The 15821-nt window shown below is 38.4% G+C and overlaps 1 protein-coding gene across 1 annotated transcript in view; it reads left to right on the plus strand.

The window, feature by feature from the left end:
• The window catches only part of ADGRV1 (adhesion G protein-coupled receptor V1), a 404143-nt gene extending 389749 nt beyond the window's left edge, over positions 1-14394 (plus strand). Inside the window, exons 89-91 of the mRNA XM_016216159.2 lie at positions 5117-5308; positions 8005-8182; positions 13350-14394. Coding sequence (XP_016071645.2) covers positions 5117-5308; positions 8005-8182; positions 13350-13468 — 489 coding nt within the window. The 3' untranslated portion in view covers positions 13469-14394. The remainder of the gene's footprint in view (positions 1-5116; positions 5309-8004; positions 8183-13349) is intronic.
• The last annotated feature ends 1427 nt before the right edge of the window (positions 14395-15821 follow it).

Here is a 15821-nt window from a genome sequence, read left to right on the forward strand (position 1 = left end):
CTCTAAATAGGAAATGATGAGAGCAGCTTGGGGAAGTAAGGGAACATTGTAAACAAGAAAGTAATGGTAAAAGTTAACCATTCTCATCAGAAACTCTGGAAACCAGATGTCAAAACCTTGACATCTTTAAAGACTACCAAGCAAAATAACAGAACCTATTAACCTAGAATTCTATACTCAGTAAAAATATTTCTCTAATGAAGGCAGAATAAAGATATTTTATACAGACAAAAGCTGAAAGAATTTATTTCCAACAAATCCGAACTACAATAAATGCTAAGAAGTTCTTCAGATTGAAGGAAAAGGGAAAGATATGAGAGAAATCCAATTCCATAGAAAGGAATGAAAAACACCAGGAAGAGTAAAGAAGTTAGTAAATATAAAGGATCATTTAAAAAATCATTTCTACTTTACACAATATATGTCATTAAGTCTCTCTAAAGATCATTAACTGTTTTAAAGTAAAAATGATAACATGAAATGAACATCAGTCCAGATATCTTTCTTGGCATACTAAATATGCCTACTAAATATAAATAAATTTTAAATATGTGATGATATTATAGTTACTATAATATACATACTTAATTTCTTTTTACTTAAATTTGTCACAAGAAAAGCCAAAATGGAAGAGAAATAATTGTTGAATTTCAAAAAATGCTTTTACACCACAAAAGATATTCTAATCACCACACGAATGATAAGTGGTCTCTAGTAAATTAAGACAATAAATTATAAATACATTAAAGGATTGGAATCACTGATTTTTATCACATAGGTATTTTGGTTTTATAGTATCAATTGACTACATGCTAAAAAAGATGATAAAGTCATTGGTATTCAGATCTCCTCCCATCTTCAATCTTCCCAACTTTAAGAATGTTTTTAGTTAATATTATGTTTTCTGCATTGTCCAGGAACTTAACATTTACTTTTGACTGTAACTATAATTCTCATAATGTTTTTCAATATTTGTTCTGTATCTAAATAGCTGGTCCTTTTACATTACCTTTTGCCATCTTCATTACTGAATTCTTTGTTTTTTCCTCTCTATGGGCAACTCATCTCTTTATAGGTTATATTTTATTATCATGTACTTTGGGGGAGGAGTTCCCCAAGAAGATTCAAGGATGCTGACTTCCAAGCATTTTTTTGTGTGTTTGATAATTTCAAATGCTAGATTGTCTGGGTATAATACTCTTGGGCCACTTTTTCCCTCAGAACTTAATAGATGTTGCTCCATTATCTTTAGGCACTTAAAGCTGATGTAAAGAAGTCTAAATCCATCCTAATATTTACCACTTATTAGGAGATTGGAGTATTAAAGAATATGTGTCAAAATTTCCCTGGTCCATAGTATTATATTTTTAATCTGCAGATTTAATTCTTACTGTGTTTTTCAGAAAACTTTTCTTATATTAATATTATATCTTTTTATTCATCTTCAGTTACATTTATTGGATTCCCTATTTCAAGGAAAGCAATTAACAATCCTTGAGGGCTTTTCTTACCCATTAGCTCCTTTAATTCTCTTACTCTCTCTGTCTTTGTCATCTTAATTCACTGGAATTTTAAATTAGCAAAATCTCTTCCTTTCGTTTCAAACTCTCTGAGTCGTGGTATGCCTCTTCCATAGTCAGTTCCTGCTACCGGCGGCACAGTTGTTCATTAACTGTCATGGCCTACGGTGAGGTATGCGGTGTCTGTTAGACCAAGCCCTCGTTGCCTGTAGATCTCTAGCTGTTTATTCTTCAAATATTTAAGCACTGGCACCATGTGGAATTTAATATCTAGGCTGATTTAATTATTTGTGTTTACTTAGCAGGTTAGGCACTATCACCTGTATATTTTTATCATATATCATTGGTCAAAACTCTGCCGGAATCTAAAATAAATACTAGAAACAGAGGCCATGTGGAGCCAATATGTCAGGTTGCTCAACACATTTAGCTGAGGGTTGCTGAGAGCTCTTGCTGTGTGAGTGTCAGTGCTCACTGGTGGAGAACAGTGTGAAGCCTGTCACACTCGCCCAGCTGGCTGTGAGTGCCGGGGAGCACTCAGCATGCGGGAACAATACACCGTGAACTAATGCTTTACTTTATTTAGAGACAAATAAAATTAAAGGAATGGGCGGGGCAGCTATTAAACAAGTTAACTTGATGCATTTGATATTTTTACCACTCTTCTGTAACCTGAAAAAATTACGCAACGGGAGAGGCAGGGACAAGGAGGATTGCTGACTAAGACAACTTGCGGTCATGGTTTGAGTACCTGGGTTTTACCGTCTGCCAGGATCTTTTACAAATCCTACAGAACTTAACTGCTTCAAGTTGAGGGCAGCATTTTGGTCCTCAGAGGGGACCTTCTCGGGTTTCAGATGATTTCTCCAAATCACCGGTACCATCTGGCAGGTTTGAAGCCCTGAGACTTCCCGCCCTGAGACGGGAAGCTCTTACCCACTCATCTGCCACTGCTCCTTGGTTAAACTGTCACATGGCCGTGGTGGCTCTCTCTCGCCTCTTACGGAACTGAGAGAAGTTATTGAGATAATCAGCCAAAATCTTCTGCACTTGTTTTGCTCCTTGATGACGTTAAACACATTTATTAACTTATTGAGACCGTTACGGTCTCGTGTCTCACTAAGTATTTGTCAATAAGTTTAAATTCCTGAATCAAAAGAAATACAAAATTGGCAGAGTGGGTATGTTCAGTCCAGATACATCTAAAGACTTTTGAAAGCATTTTTTTCATCATTGAAGTAGAGATCCAGCTAAATAATGAAAACAGCAGTGCACAGAAAGAAACCCCTTCCCTGCACTACTAGATAAAGGATAGAAGAACAGGTGAATTATGTGTCCTGCTTCTAAAACAGTTAACCTATTATTTTGTGGGATATTGTCTTTGTGGCAGTGCACGTAGTGAACGGTCAGCATATCCTATTGAATAACTGAGATTCTAGATTCTCTCTTAAAATTCTTTTACAGACCAGCATACAAAGCGGAGCCTGAGATTTAACATGCAGTATTTGGAATAGGGACTTGTTTTTACTCTGAGGTCAGAAACCTCCACAGCTGAGTACTTCGGATAATGAAGGTTCCTTTTATACATTTGCCCAGCTGGGGATGGACACAGGCAAACGTCATACAATCTGCATTTAAACACCCTTTTCTTTCCATATTAACCATGTTTACGTTTCCTGGGGCACATCTCAAAGATTCAAAGTATTTGCTGTGTATGTGTAAATAGGCTTTTAAGAAAAAATTGCCGTTTTCACATGCAAGTTATTTTCAGCAGCCAGTTCCTTTCCTGAGGCACAAAAGGCTAGATATAAAAACAAACAAGAGAGAATGTGTTGTTTTAACAAATGGGTCCTTAGAGATGGGCTTTAAAGCATGGCTTTTGTTTCCTGATCTAGCTTTTACCCTATCACTTCATAACACTTAGAGAAATCCTGAAATAAATCAGTGACATTCTCACAGTTTTCGAGGCTGACAGTTTAATTTTTTTCCTGTTTTGTCTACTGCTGTGGCCAATGTAATTAGGTCGTACTCATGTGAAAAGTTACTTGTACAAGAAAAATATTTGAATGTGTCTGTGTGTTTTCAGGAAGATTTGTTCTGCTAATGTTCACAACATCATTTGCACGTGAAAATAATTCATTTCTACATAATTTAAAATGTTAACGTGTTTCAAATAACCTTAATTCAAAAGGAAACAAGTATGTTACTAATGTCATAGCATTGTTAGAATAATTACATTTAAAAATATTTTTAGCAGCTTAGCTGCTGATTTTAAAACATATTTGTTAATTAAGTAGACTGGATGCCAATCCGAAAAGGAGTCATGCCAGCAAAATGAGAGAAAGGCCTAATTTTTAACAGTATTCCACAAGTGGCAACAGAGATAAAATGCTAGCAGCTTACCTTGCAGACTGTCCTCCAATTTCATTTTATATTAGAAGTTGGCTGTAATTTTTGTCTTGTGTATTTTCTAATAGACTTTTCTCTGTTTATACCAGCAGATACAAATTTCGAGCTCACAAATATATTATTTACTTTATTGTTTCTACACTCCTAGAAATGTTAGGAACCATAGGAGAATGACCACTCCACAATGTGAAGATACTTATTTGTGTTTTATGAAAAATCTTGACATTAACTCTTTTTCTTCTTTAATAAGTTGAGCGTCTTGCTTTCATTTTTGTGGACTAATTTAAGAATTTTAGTAACTCAGGCGATTCTTATTTGCTTCCAAAACTTAAACACCAGGACTAGCAGACATAAGAGGCACAATTTAACATGCTTTATTGACTGAATGTAAAGGTCAAAATTAACAAGCTTTGTAGAAGCACCATTAGAAGTATACAGTAGGTCCCTTGTAGAAATCATGAAGGAAGGCAGTGTAAGCACTGTTGGGAACACAAATGCAAAATTAGAGTTGCTATCTCTGATGGAGGCAGAGCAATTGTTAAGAATTTGACTAGATTGCAAAATAATTTAAAGGGCCAGCAGATCTTTAAGAATTCACAAGATAGCTTTATTGTTCTCATGTAACATTTACGGAGAAGCAAGTAATCCACAGAATTCCTCTGAGTCCCTACCCTGGGATTCTATTTTCAAATAAGATACGTAGGTGAGATATATAAACAAAATGAGAAGGCTTAATTAGTGCAGCCCTTCCAGGAGCCTACAATGTTGTTGGAGCTCACTTCAAACATTTGGCTAAGAAATTAAAAAAAAAAGAAAAGAAGTGAGATCTGAGAAAAGATAGTAATTTTCTGGGAGGCAAGAGGTTTGCTTTCTGAAACAAAATGTACACAGCTAATCAGATAGACTTGTGCAGTTCTATTTTTGTGTATTAATAGTGCTACACTTCAGGTTACTTACGTTTTAACCAAGAAAAAACATGATTTGTTAGTGAAAGAGCAATTTTCCCAAATGACATGGAATAACTTTTTCATGACATGCAGAAATTTCCAATGGCCTCTTGCTAGACCTCTAACATTGTTCTGTATTCCCAGCTTTGGGTAGAATTTGGAAAACATTTGTAGAAAATTGCTAGGCTTACAACCATGTTTATTCTTCTTTTAACATGCTAGTTTTCTTTTCTTTTGCAGGGACTTTACGTTTTTGTGGTCTATTTCATTCTACACAACCAGACTTGTTGCCCCATGAAGGCCAGCTACACGGTGGAAATGAACGGGCACCCAGGGCCCAGCACAGCCTTCTTCACGCCCGGGAGCGGAATGCCTCCCGCCGGAGGGGAAATCAGCAAGTCCACCCAGAACCTTATCAGTGCTATGGAGGAGGTGCCTGCCCTTGACTTGGACCTTGACCTTGCTCTGTGTGTCTGTCTCTGTCTGTCTGTTCCCCTCCCATTTATGCCTTCCCATCTCAGAAAGAGTACAGGTTAGATGGTGCTTTGTGACTTTAAGCCCTCCTCCTACTGGCATCTTCTCATCTGTAGTATTTGATGTGCTCACTGTGGTATCTTGCCTGTTACCCAATTCATTTTCTTACCAGCCCTGTGACCTTTACTAGCCAGCAGTTTGTTCTAGGAACTCAGACAGAGCATACTTTGTCATCTCTTTCTTCAAAATCTTCCAGATTTGCCCTAATCAGTTTGGTCCATAGACTGAAGGGTCTCGGGTTTGATTCTGGTCAAGGGATCGAACCCGAGCTGCAGGCTGGATCCCGGGCCCCGTTGGGGCACGTGCAGGGGGCAGCCAGTCAATGTCTGTCTCTCTCACATCGATGTTTCTCTCTCTCTCTCTCTCTTTCCCTTCAACTCTCTCTGAAAAAGTAATGGGAAAAATATCCTCGGATGAAAATTTTTAAAAAATTTTTTTAATCTTCCAAATTTGACATGGCAGTGTCTGAACCAGCTTCAGAAATGGTTTTTTAAATACTGTTCTTCCTCAAATACTTACGCAGCTCTCTTCCTTCACCCATCCCAATTCACTACTTCAATCCCAACAAACACTCAGTGAAAATATGCTGAAATTCTTTTTAATTTAATTACCAGAAAATATTTTAGAACAAAGACGTGGAAAAGTGCTTTAGCAGTACTGCTTAGAAAATCTATCCAGGATGTCTTCTGTAAAGTCTGTCTCCCACTGCTTTCTGCATTCTGTCCACATCACATTGGTTTCCTGTGTCTAAATCACATTGCCACCAACCTGTTACTAATGCTGCCATAGCACTGGGACCATTGCTTAGATTTTAAATCATACCTGAAGGCATTTGTCCAGAAAGAGTTGGTAGACAGGTCTCTGAGAATTTCTACAGTGTCCAAGATGTGCTTGTCTCCCATTCTTTACATAGCTCATAGTGCCCTCTCTGTATTAAAGATCCAAGGGGAACAGTCCTTGTATTTATTTGCAACATGAAAAATGGCAGAAAATCAAAGTGCATGTGTCTGAAAAGGAAGCAGTTTATAGATAGGTAAGTAGAAAGATGATAGAAGATAGATGATGATAGATGATAGATAGATAGATGATAGATAGATAGATGATAGATGATAGATAGATGATAGATAGATAGATAGATAGATAGATAGATAGATAGATAGATAGATAGATAGATAGATAATCTCCCTGTTCAGTGATATATTTTTCTCTTCCATGTTAATATAGAAAGTTTTATCTGTGTCAGGTTAAAATTAAGGTAAATGATCAAAAATCAAGTACAATATTTTTAAATTAGAATATGTCTTCAGTACCATAAATGTTTGGAAATCTAGTATAATATCTGTATCCCAAAAGTTCTTAAAACTGAATTATTTTCACATCAAAGTCGATAACAATAGAAATGGATATTTTTAGCACCAGCAATTCAGGGCCGAATCTAAAAAAATTACTTTTGTCTTTTTTATTCATTACCCATTCTAGCATTTGCCTAGATTTGAAGTGTACAATGCAATAACCATTAGCCATGTGTGGCTATTTAAATTTAAACTAACTAAAATAAAATAACATTAAAAATTCAGTTCATCAATCACCATGTTCAAGTGCTCAGTAGCCACATGTATCTGGTAGCTACCATAATGGAGAATGCAGATATCAAACATTTGTATCACCACAGAAAGTTCTGTTGAACAGTGCTGACCTAGATGCTCAACTTCTTAGCGAAATTTTTAAAGATTTTGTCTTCTCTCAAATTTATTTCTACAGTCCTTGGGTCACTTTCCTCAGTCTGCAACATCCCTGCAGTCGCTCAGAAGAGCTTATATTGGGAGACAGCAGCTGTGACAGTTCAATTCCTGGGCCCGAGCCACTGCTTGAGCGTTCCTTTGGGGTGTTGCGCAGTGGCATACCCTAACGTGTGTTCTGCATTCCTCAGAGGCTTAAGATTGGCCTTGATCCAGCTGTCAATGAGGGACTGTCAGAGACATTCTAGGAAGCCTTGCAGAGAAGAAAAAGCATTAGGAAAGGAAGGATTAAGGGCTTTTTACCAGTAACCAAGAGGGAAGTGAGCATGTTTAATTATTTCAGGATAGAACTATCTTTTTAATCATTAAATTTTTCAAAAGGAAGAGTTTAGAATGCTATCAGAGAACTTTATTTTTCAATTCAGTGTGTCCTTATAGAAAGCTACTATATTTAAATTTTTATTTTGTATCTTAGATTAAAAATTAGGAGGGCTCCTCTCCAGTTCTTATATTTTTAACAGTTTTCTCTGCACAATGCATTTTTAAAAAAATAAAAGGTATTGATTGGGTTGAAAGGTAATTTTCTTTCCCCACACATGACTGCGTAGACATCTACAAGTAATTCTAGTAGAGAAATCATTTCAAATCACCAGATTACATTGTGTCATGGGGAAACATACTTCTAAAAAAACAAAGGCACAATTAAAGGCCTCAATTCTAAACAGTTCAACAACCCTTTCACTTGGTTTGTGTAGTGAGATGCAGAGATAAATAGCTTATGTACAGTCAGAATAAGTACAAGTATGTATATATTCATATTATGGTTTCCTTTTCGCCGCATCCCAACCCAAACAGGTGCCACCTGACTGGGAGAGAGGATCCTTCCAACAAGCCACTCAGGCCAGTCCTGACTTAAAGCCAAGCCCCCAAAATGGTGCCTCATTCCCTTCCCCCGGAGGATATGGCCAGGGGTCGCTCATAGCTGATGAGGAGTCCCAAGAGTTTGACGACTTGATATTTGCATTAAAAACGGGTATGTATGACCCCAGAGACTGCGTTAGAAGCAGGCGCTCTTGCTGTGCTGCATTTTATACCTTCACCTGAAGCTGCATAAGCACAGCCAGCCGCCCTTAGCGCAGCCGGGTTCTCATGACTCCTTCCTAATCTCAGCCTAACTCTAGGTTATTTTGTTCTTAACACTAAACATAACACAACCTCAAAATAATTTACAACTTGCTTTTTAACAAAAGGCATTCTCTAACTCAGTGTAAGTATCTCTGCCCTGGAATCGTTCCAGAACACCAAGGTGCTATTGGGGCAGGTTCAGTGTCGTAAGACAATCAGCCAGGGGTTTCACTGGGAGTTTGGCCCCTCGTCTGCCGCAGAGACCTTCTTATGGAGTATTTTTAAAGCAGAAATTTTCAAAGGCCGCAGAGTGGGCCTCATGTAGTTCTGTCGTTTTCAAAGTGCCGTTACATACAGTATTTCATTGGCTCTTCCTGTAAATTCAATCCCACTCAACCTGTGACCCAATGGAAAGTTGTTTTCAAATCAAATATGTAATGTTTCTTTCATCTTTTTACTCCGAAAAATGTTAAACTGACACTACTAAAAAAACTTCAGTGAAGTTTTTATTTCTAGATGCACAACCAAGCAAGATGTGTCCCTGCTCAGATGAAATTATTGAAATAATAATTCAAAAGTGCATTTTACTATATATGTAGCCATATATTCAGAATAATGCTTGGCACTTGGTAAACCTTATGTAGATATTGTTGAAGGTTGAATGAATGAATGAAGAATGAATGAATGAATGATTACAAAACCTAGAGTTTGCTTAGAGGAATAGACATTTACACAAATATGACATAAGTAGGTGGAAAGAGTTATAAATTATTGAGGAAATCAAGGAAATTTTTTGAAAACCCCCTTAATTGATTCTTGAAGACTGTGTAGTTTTTAAATAGGTTAAGAGTGGAGGAGAGGCTTCACCAGTGGAGGGGATCCAGTTAGTGAAGCCCAGGCTGACACGGGCACCACCTGCCCCTGGAGGACAAGCGCCTGGGTGCGGCTGGGCGGAGAGGCGGCGGGAGAAAGGCTGTGAGGTGGCTCACCTGCAGTGAAAAATGCACTGTCATTCCCTCAGGGGGCTTCAGGGAGCCCCCTCCTTGACACATTCACAGTCACCTTCAATGGCAGGATTCCCCCCACTGAGTATATTTGAGAAACTGAAGATTCATATTCACATTACCATTTTAGCAGCTCTAAAAAGCCTAAAGATAACCCACTGCAATCCTTTTAACCTGGGCCACATGCAGTGATAGGTTCACCTGGGGGAGCGGAACGCTCCCTGAGATTTTTGGCATGCTGTGGAAGTGCTGTTCGGATACCATGCTAAGGAGTGGGGTTTTATAGGACCTAGGGAGCCACGGAGGCTTGTGAGGAGAGGAATGGCATGTTCCTACTGGGTTTTGAGGCAAAAGAACTCTTATGAGAGTATGAAGAATACATTTAGAAGCAAAATCAAAAAGGCTGGACAATGTTACAGTTGTCCAAAGGAGTGAGGTCCAGGCCTCAGATTTGAGGAGTAGAAATAAAAAAGAGAAGATGAACACGGCGGGGAACGCTGAGGAAACAGTGAGGACAGGCGGCAGAGGCTCCTGCTTTGCACCGGGCGACTAAGGAGTTGTATAAGGAGCATCTGTTCATTTATTTGTGTGCAGTGGGAAACCGGTAAGTTCAGATTAGGGCACAGCGATCCTTAGGCCTGGCGAAGGATCAGGTTTGAGGATCTCGGGTGAGGGCTCAGGGTGGGAGGTGTTGATTTGAAATGCGTCCGTGCAGAGATTATATTTGAAACTGTGGGGATGAATAAGGTCGATCAAGGAGTGGAAGGAGAGAGAGAAGAAGAAGGGTGCATGACCTTTTCTCTAAGGGAGGAAAGGAAAACGGGAGAAAGGAAGGAACCAAGAAGAACATCATAGATAATATCTACACTTAAAGAGTGCCTAGAAGAGGGTCCCATTGAGGGAACTGTATAGCATGTGAAAGAGAACTAAAGAGAGGAGATAATTTCATTTTATGCATAAGTGCACAGAACGCTCATTAGCATTAGGACTAAAAAGGGGGCTCTCAGGTCACAAATAATTCTCGGGGAAGATGATGGCCCTAGCACTACAAAGGGGTCAGTTGTTGATGTTATGACACCGGAAACATAGAATGAATTCTTGCGGCATAATTCAATTAGATGCAAGTACTATATATATAACAAGTATTAAATGCATTTAGCTCGGGAATGTATGGAATGACTTCCTTGCTTATAGATAGAGTTTAGTATTCCTGAGAGTTCACTACACTCGTTAGGAAATAAATACTTCAGAAGACCAAAATAGCAGTCTCTCACATTGATTCCCCCTATTTTTAGAAAAGGTACTATAAAAATCAAGCACCACCCCTAGACACTTTCCATCGTAGAATGTGGTCAAATCAGAGCAACAGTCCACATGCCATTCTATCTAAAGCAGAATTTACAGTTGACACAGGCCAGATTTGGCCCACCCAGGTGCTTTGTTTGACCTTCAGCATTTTAGCGTTTTTTGAGGCAAAATTTAAAAATTTAGAAAGATACCCCATAAAAATCTAGAGAGATACCCCATAAAAATCCAAAATTTCTTTTAAAATAAATAAATCCAGCAGCAGAGTGATTGAAGTTGAATAATAGTTGCCTCTTTAGGTTTGTCCAGTGCTCACCAGACCTGTGTTACTGGTTTCTACTAGCTTCCCTATCATCAGTTTAATTTGCAAATCTTGATCTCTCTCGGGTCCACCTTAACTACAGGCCACTCCAGCCAAGTCAAGTGAGTCTTCTAAATCTTTTTTCATTTGAACCCCTAAACAACTTTGAAAGTTATGTAACCCTTTGCATATATTTTAATAAACATCTAAAGATTTCATCCTAAGTGTAAATAGTGCCACATAATGTAATTTCCACTGTATTATAAATTTTAGTGTTTTAAAATAAAAATTTTACATTATTCTATTAAACTAATTCAAAGAGTTTAAATTCCATAGCAATTTGTTGCCCACTGTTATTCATTTCATTTTATAAATATATGAGCAGCCTTTTCTTTTACAGGTGGAAAATTTACATCATTCTCTTTGCTCGTTGAAATTGTTACACATCTTACATCATGACTTACATATACATTACATGTAGAGGTAACATATAATTTATCATCCAAACCAGGGCAATTTGAGAACATAAAGGGGATGTGATTAATAATTTTTTCAGGTATAAACTGGGACTCTTCAAATATTGCATTCTCCAACTCCCTGTTTTGAAAGAATAGTGAAAGAATTATTTGTGAAAGGGTATGGACATGGGTTTTGATGGATGAGCAGGAAAACACCCAGGCTGGAATTAACATGGCATATCCAGGACCTGTCAAGATACCTGATCACATTGAGAAAGCTTTCCAGTGGGCAAAGGTTGAGATATGTCTATTCAGTAGAGTAGAGTCAGATTAGGGAGTACCTTACAGCCAATGCAGGAGGTTTCAGGCTCCATGCAGTTGGCCTAATGTTTGTTCGTGAGAAGGAAAAGGCAGTGGAATGCTGTATAGATGAGAGGAACAGAGTGGACAATAGAGATGGAAGAGGCATTTTCAAGAGCTAGGATGCAGAGCATAGTTTATTAATACATACAACACACATTTGCTGAACACCCACAGTGTACTGGGCACTGTCCTATAAGCTAAGAATATAAAGATATGAAGGACATAATCCAATGGGGAGTCAGAAATTTTGAAAGAGAATTATGTTGTTTCCATGGCTAGCAGAGGTGATGCCTGGGTTGATAGTTACAGAAGAGTGGAGGCAGCCAAATTAAGAGTTGGGGAATGAGAAGAGAATTCCAGGCAGTGCCACCATAATAACATGGTATGAAAAGGGAGTGACCAGCAGCTCTAGTGAGATATCAGGCTAGAGGGTAGGCAGGGGGTCGGGTGGATCTTGTAGGCCTTGAGCAAGGCTGAAGATAAAGCCTCCAGTGGTTAGACAGCAGGAGGAGATGCAAGAAAAAGCAGACCTCTGGAGATCAGAGGGTGGGGTGGACCAGAAGCAAAGGGAGGAAGTGGGGTTTCAACAGCAGCCTTTAACAGAGAGAGGATGGGAAGGACAGAGGCCCAGATGAAGGAGGGTTTGACTAGAAGAAGGTCATTAATGGGCTCCCGTTTCCATCCCAAGTAGGGTAAGACAAAGCTAGCACACCGTCTTCCCATAGCTACCAACTGTGCAGAATAATAGCCTTTCCTATATCTCAGACAGAAAGGGAAGTCTCAGCTCCCTGACAACTGTGTGTGTTTTTTCCCTTTCCTTCTCTTTTAGAGTCTAGTGCCCAACAGATACCAGCAGCACTCCCTGTGACCACATCCCCATTCTGTGTGTATGGCGGCGGGGGGCGGGAATGAGAGTTTGTGAATTAGAGAAGAAAAGAATGAGGTGTTACTCTAGCATAGTGTTAAATTTCCTGACTTTTCTGAGTTGTGAAAAAAACACAGTGAATAGTGGAGCTCCCTCAAAACAAATTCTGAGTACTATCTGTAATCAACGCTAGCTTTGGGGGATTCTTGTGTGGATCTGTTTTGCTTCTGTTGCATAATTATTTTTATCTTGGGATCAGATCTGAGTCATTCAGAGCCCGAGTCTTCCGGGCACTGAGGGGCACCAGGTGTTGTCAGTGCACGCCTTTCTCCTTGGATCACTGCCCACCCTGGCGGAGTCTCGGCTGAAGGGCCTCGTACATTCAGTACCTGTGGGGTTGCAGCTTATATGTTTTTGAACAGCAAATCCTACCCCCTGATGAAAAATTCTGATAACCTGCCTGAATTTGGAGGGGGGAGGATTTTTTTATTTTAATAAGCCCCAGTTGAGAAATGCTGTTCTTGGGAGTAAGTTATACCTGTCAACCATTGAGAACCCAATTTGTGTCTTTAAAAATTAATTTTACTTATAAAAACTACCAAAAGGAATTTAAAGTATAGTTTTATAATTGTACATTATTAAAAATATTTATTCTAAATGTACAGCTCACATTTTACTAATATAATAGAAGTGAACATGTGTTGACTTAATGTAACTTGATCCTTAATTCACTGCACTAATAATTGGGAGTTTTTGTGTTTCTTATTTTTCTATTACAGGTGCTGGTCTCAGTGTCAGTGATAATGAATCTGGTCAAGGCAGCCAGGAGGGAGGCACCTTGACTGACTCCCAGATCGTAGAGCTCAGGAGGATACCCATCGCCGACACCCATCTCTAACAGCACAGTAACCATTAGAATGAGGATACTTTCATATTTGTATTGGCTTTGTGCTAAAACACTATAAGTACATGCAGCCCGTATAATAGGAAACTGTGAAATTATTAACCCAGAAGTGATTGTTGTGTTGGAATATAAATTACTTATGTCTTTGTGCAAAATGAAAATTCACTGCTGTAATGAAAGACTGGATTGAGTTATATTAGTTAATAGAATGTATATATTCCAAGAATATTAGTTGTTTTTTAATCGTCCTACATGGCTAACATTGTTTAATAAAAGTAGTAACAGTCAATAAAAACAATAGAATCCACTTGGCATCACTGAGGCTCATTATTTTGGAGGAAATGTGCACGAGCAAAGAAACAAGCTCCAAGGCTAGATGATGTTAAGTGCCTGTTTCTGCCAGCATCGATGCAGGTGATCCAGATTCAAGGCTTCACAGTATCTAAAAGACTTTCATTCCTAAAAACCATAAAATTTATTTTCTGCTGATGGGGTTACTGGAGTTTGCAGAGTCTTTCATTGAAAGTATGTATTTCTGCTCATTATAAATTTAGGGAACTGAACATTTTCCAAAATGAATGTTCTGTTCCCAGTTAAAAATAACTCCAGCAAGCATTTTAGCACAGTGATGAAGAGGAGCATTCAAACAGTACAGTTTGTTTGGGAGAAATATTTCTTGGTTTGGATTTTTTAGTCTTTCTGTGTCTTGGAATGAGAAATCAGAAAGTCTGTCCCAGAACAAACACTATTGTGTTCGTGATGATTTCATTGACTGTGGTTCCAGAACAATCATTAGGAACAGAACAAGTTTGTCCTGAGGAAGCCTTTTTGACCTTCTGTTTTGGAAATGTTAAGTAATTCTGAGAACATCAGTATCATCCCTAGAAAAAATTAAAATTAATAAAATTTTATCTAAGAGAGCATTTTTGATCTGTTAATTATTTCCCTTAGAGCCACAATTAAAGCATCTAAGTGCTCTACTGTTGCTGTTAAGCATGGCTTCATTTTCTATAAAACCTGAGGCGGCAATATTTACCTTGGTCAACTGCAGAATGACTCCTCTCCTTCCCGCTGGTCCTCCCGCTCCCAGCTCCTCCCTCTTAGACTGAGTTTTGATCAGTGGATTGTCATTGTTGCTAGAAAATAAAAGCTGCATAACAGAAGTAAACAGCATAAAAAACAAAGGCTATATCATTGGTGGAGTTATCTTTTTTAGAAACTTCAGAAATGGTGGTAATAAGGTCGAATTTATCTTAAGTGGCAAAAAAGTTAGTTGTCTCTTTCAACCTGCGGCATTGCGTAGTAGTCTCTTCCATGCTAGGGTAGAAGCAGTTGATGAAATTGGTTACAATATATAAAATTTAATATGAAAATTTTGAAACTGGTAAGCATTCTAAAATTGTTAACAGGTTTTGATGAATTGGAGGCTTAGGTAGTGATTACGCCTAAGCCAATGTGAGGTTTCATTGTGCGGAATCCATGAGTCATAAGCACTGTAACATTTTTTGCGGATAACTAGATGTCTAATTCTCTAACAAAGGCAATGGTCAATAGCTATTTTCATTTTTACATGTTGTCAAAATTTGGGAAAATCTGGCCAAAAACACAACCAATCTGGGGCACCTTTCTTACTTCAGGTTACTGGATTTCCATTGCTGCCCAAAAGACCATCTTCATAAGGAAGCAAAAGGACCACCTGCCACTGTTCAGCGTGATTCTTTCAAATACTGGAAAGAAAAAACAAGATTTTTAGAAGGCACAGCGCTAAAACAAATAAGCTTCGTATTCCAACAGCAGCAGCGCTTTGCCAGTCTGTTTCCTCCCAATGCAGATTAAAGCGGGACAGCGGCCGGGAGGCGAAGCAGATCGGACCCCGTTCCTGAAAGTGAAAACGGAAAGGCTGGGGCTGGAGCACTTCAGCTGCGGTTTTTCTCTTTCGATAGGCTTGATCGTATTTTCTCCTTGACGTTTTTTAAAAGCAGCTTTATTAAGATATAATTCACATTCCATACAACTCATTTAAAGTGTGCAATTCAAAAATATTTGGTATTTTACATTATTGGGTTTTTTAATTGTGGCAAAATATATGTAACACAAAATTTGCCATTTTAACCGTTTTAAATGCAATTTTTAAATTCAGTGGTGTGAATTACATTCACGGTGTTGTGCAAACGTCTCTGCTATGTCCAGAACTTTGTCATCATCCCAAACAGAAACTCCATCCCCATCTCTACTCGATTCTCTGTATTCCCCTGTCAGTAGACAACTGGCATTTCTTTGGGCAATGTCTCTGCTTCTGTATTTTTGTGATTCATTTGTCTTTTGGTTTGTTTTAGGTATTTTTCAA

The sequence above is a fragment of the Miniopterus natalensis genome, chromosome 3 (assembly GCF_054644295.1).
Source record: "Miniopterus natalensis isolate mMinNat1 chromosome 3, mMinNat1.hap1, whole genome shotgun sequence".
In the NCBI taxonomy this organism is placed as follows: Eukaryota; Metazoa; Chordata; class Mammalia; order Chiroptera; family Miniopteridae; genus Miniopterus; species Miniopterus natalensis.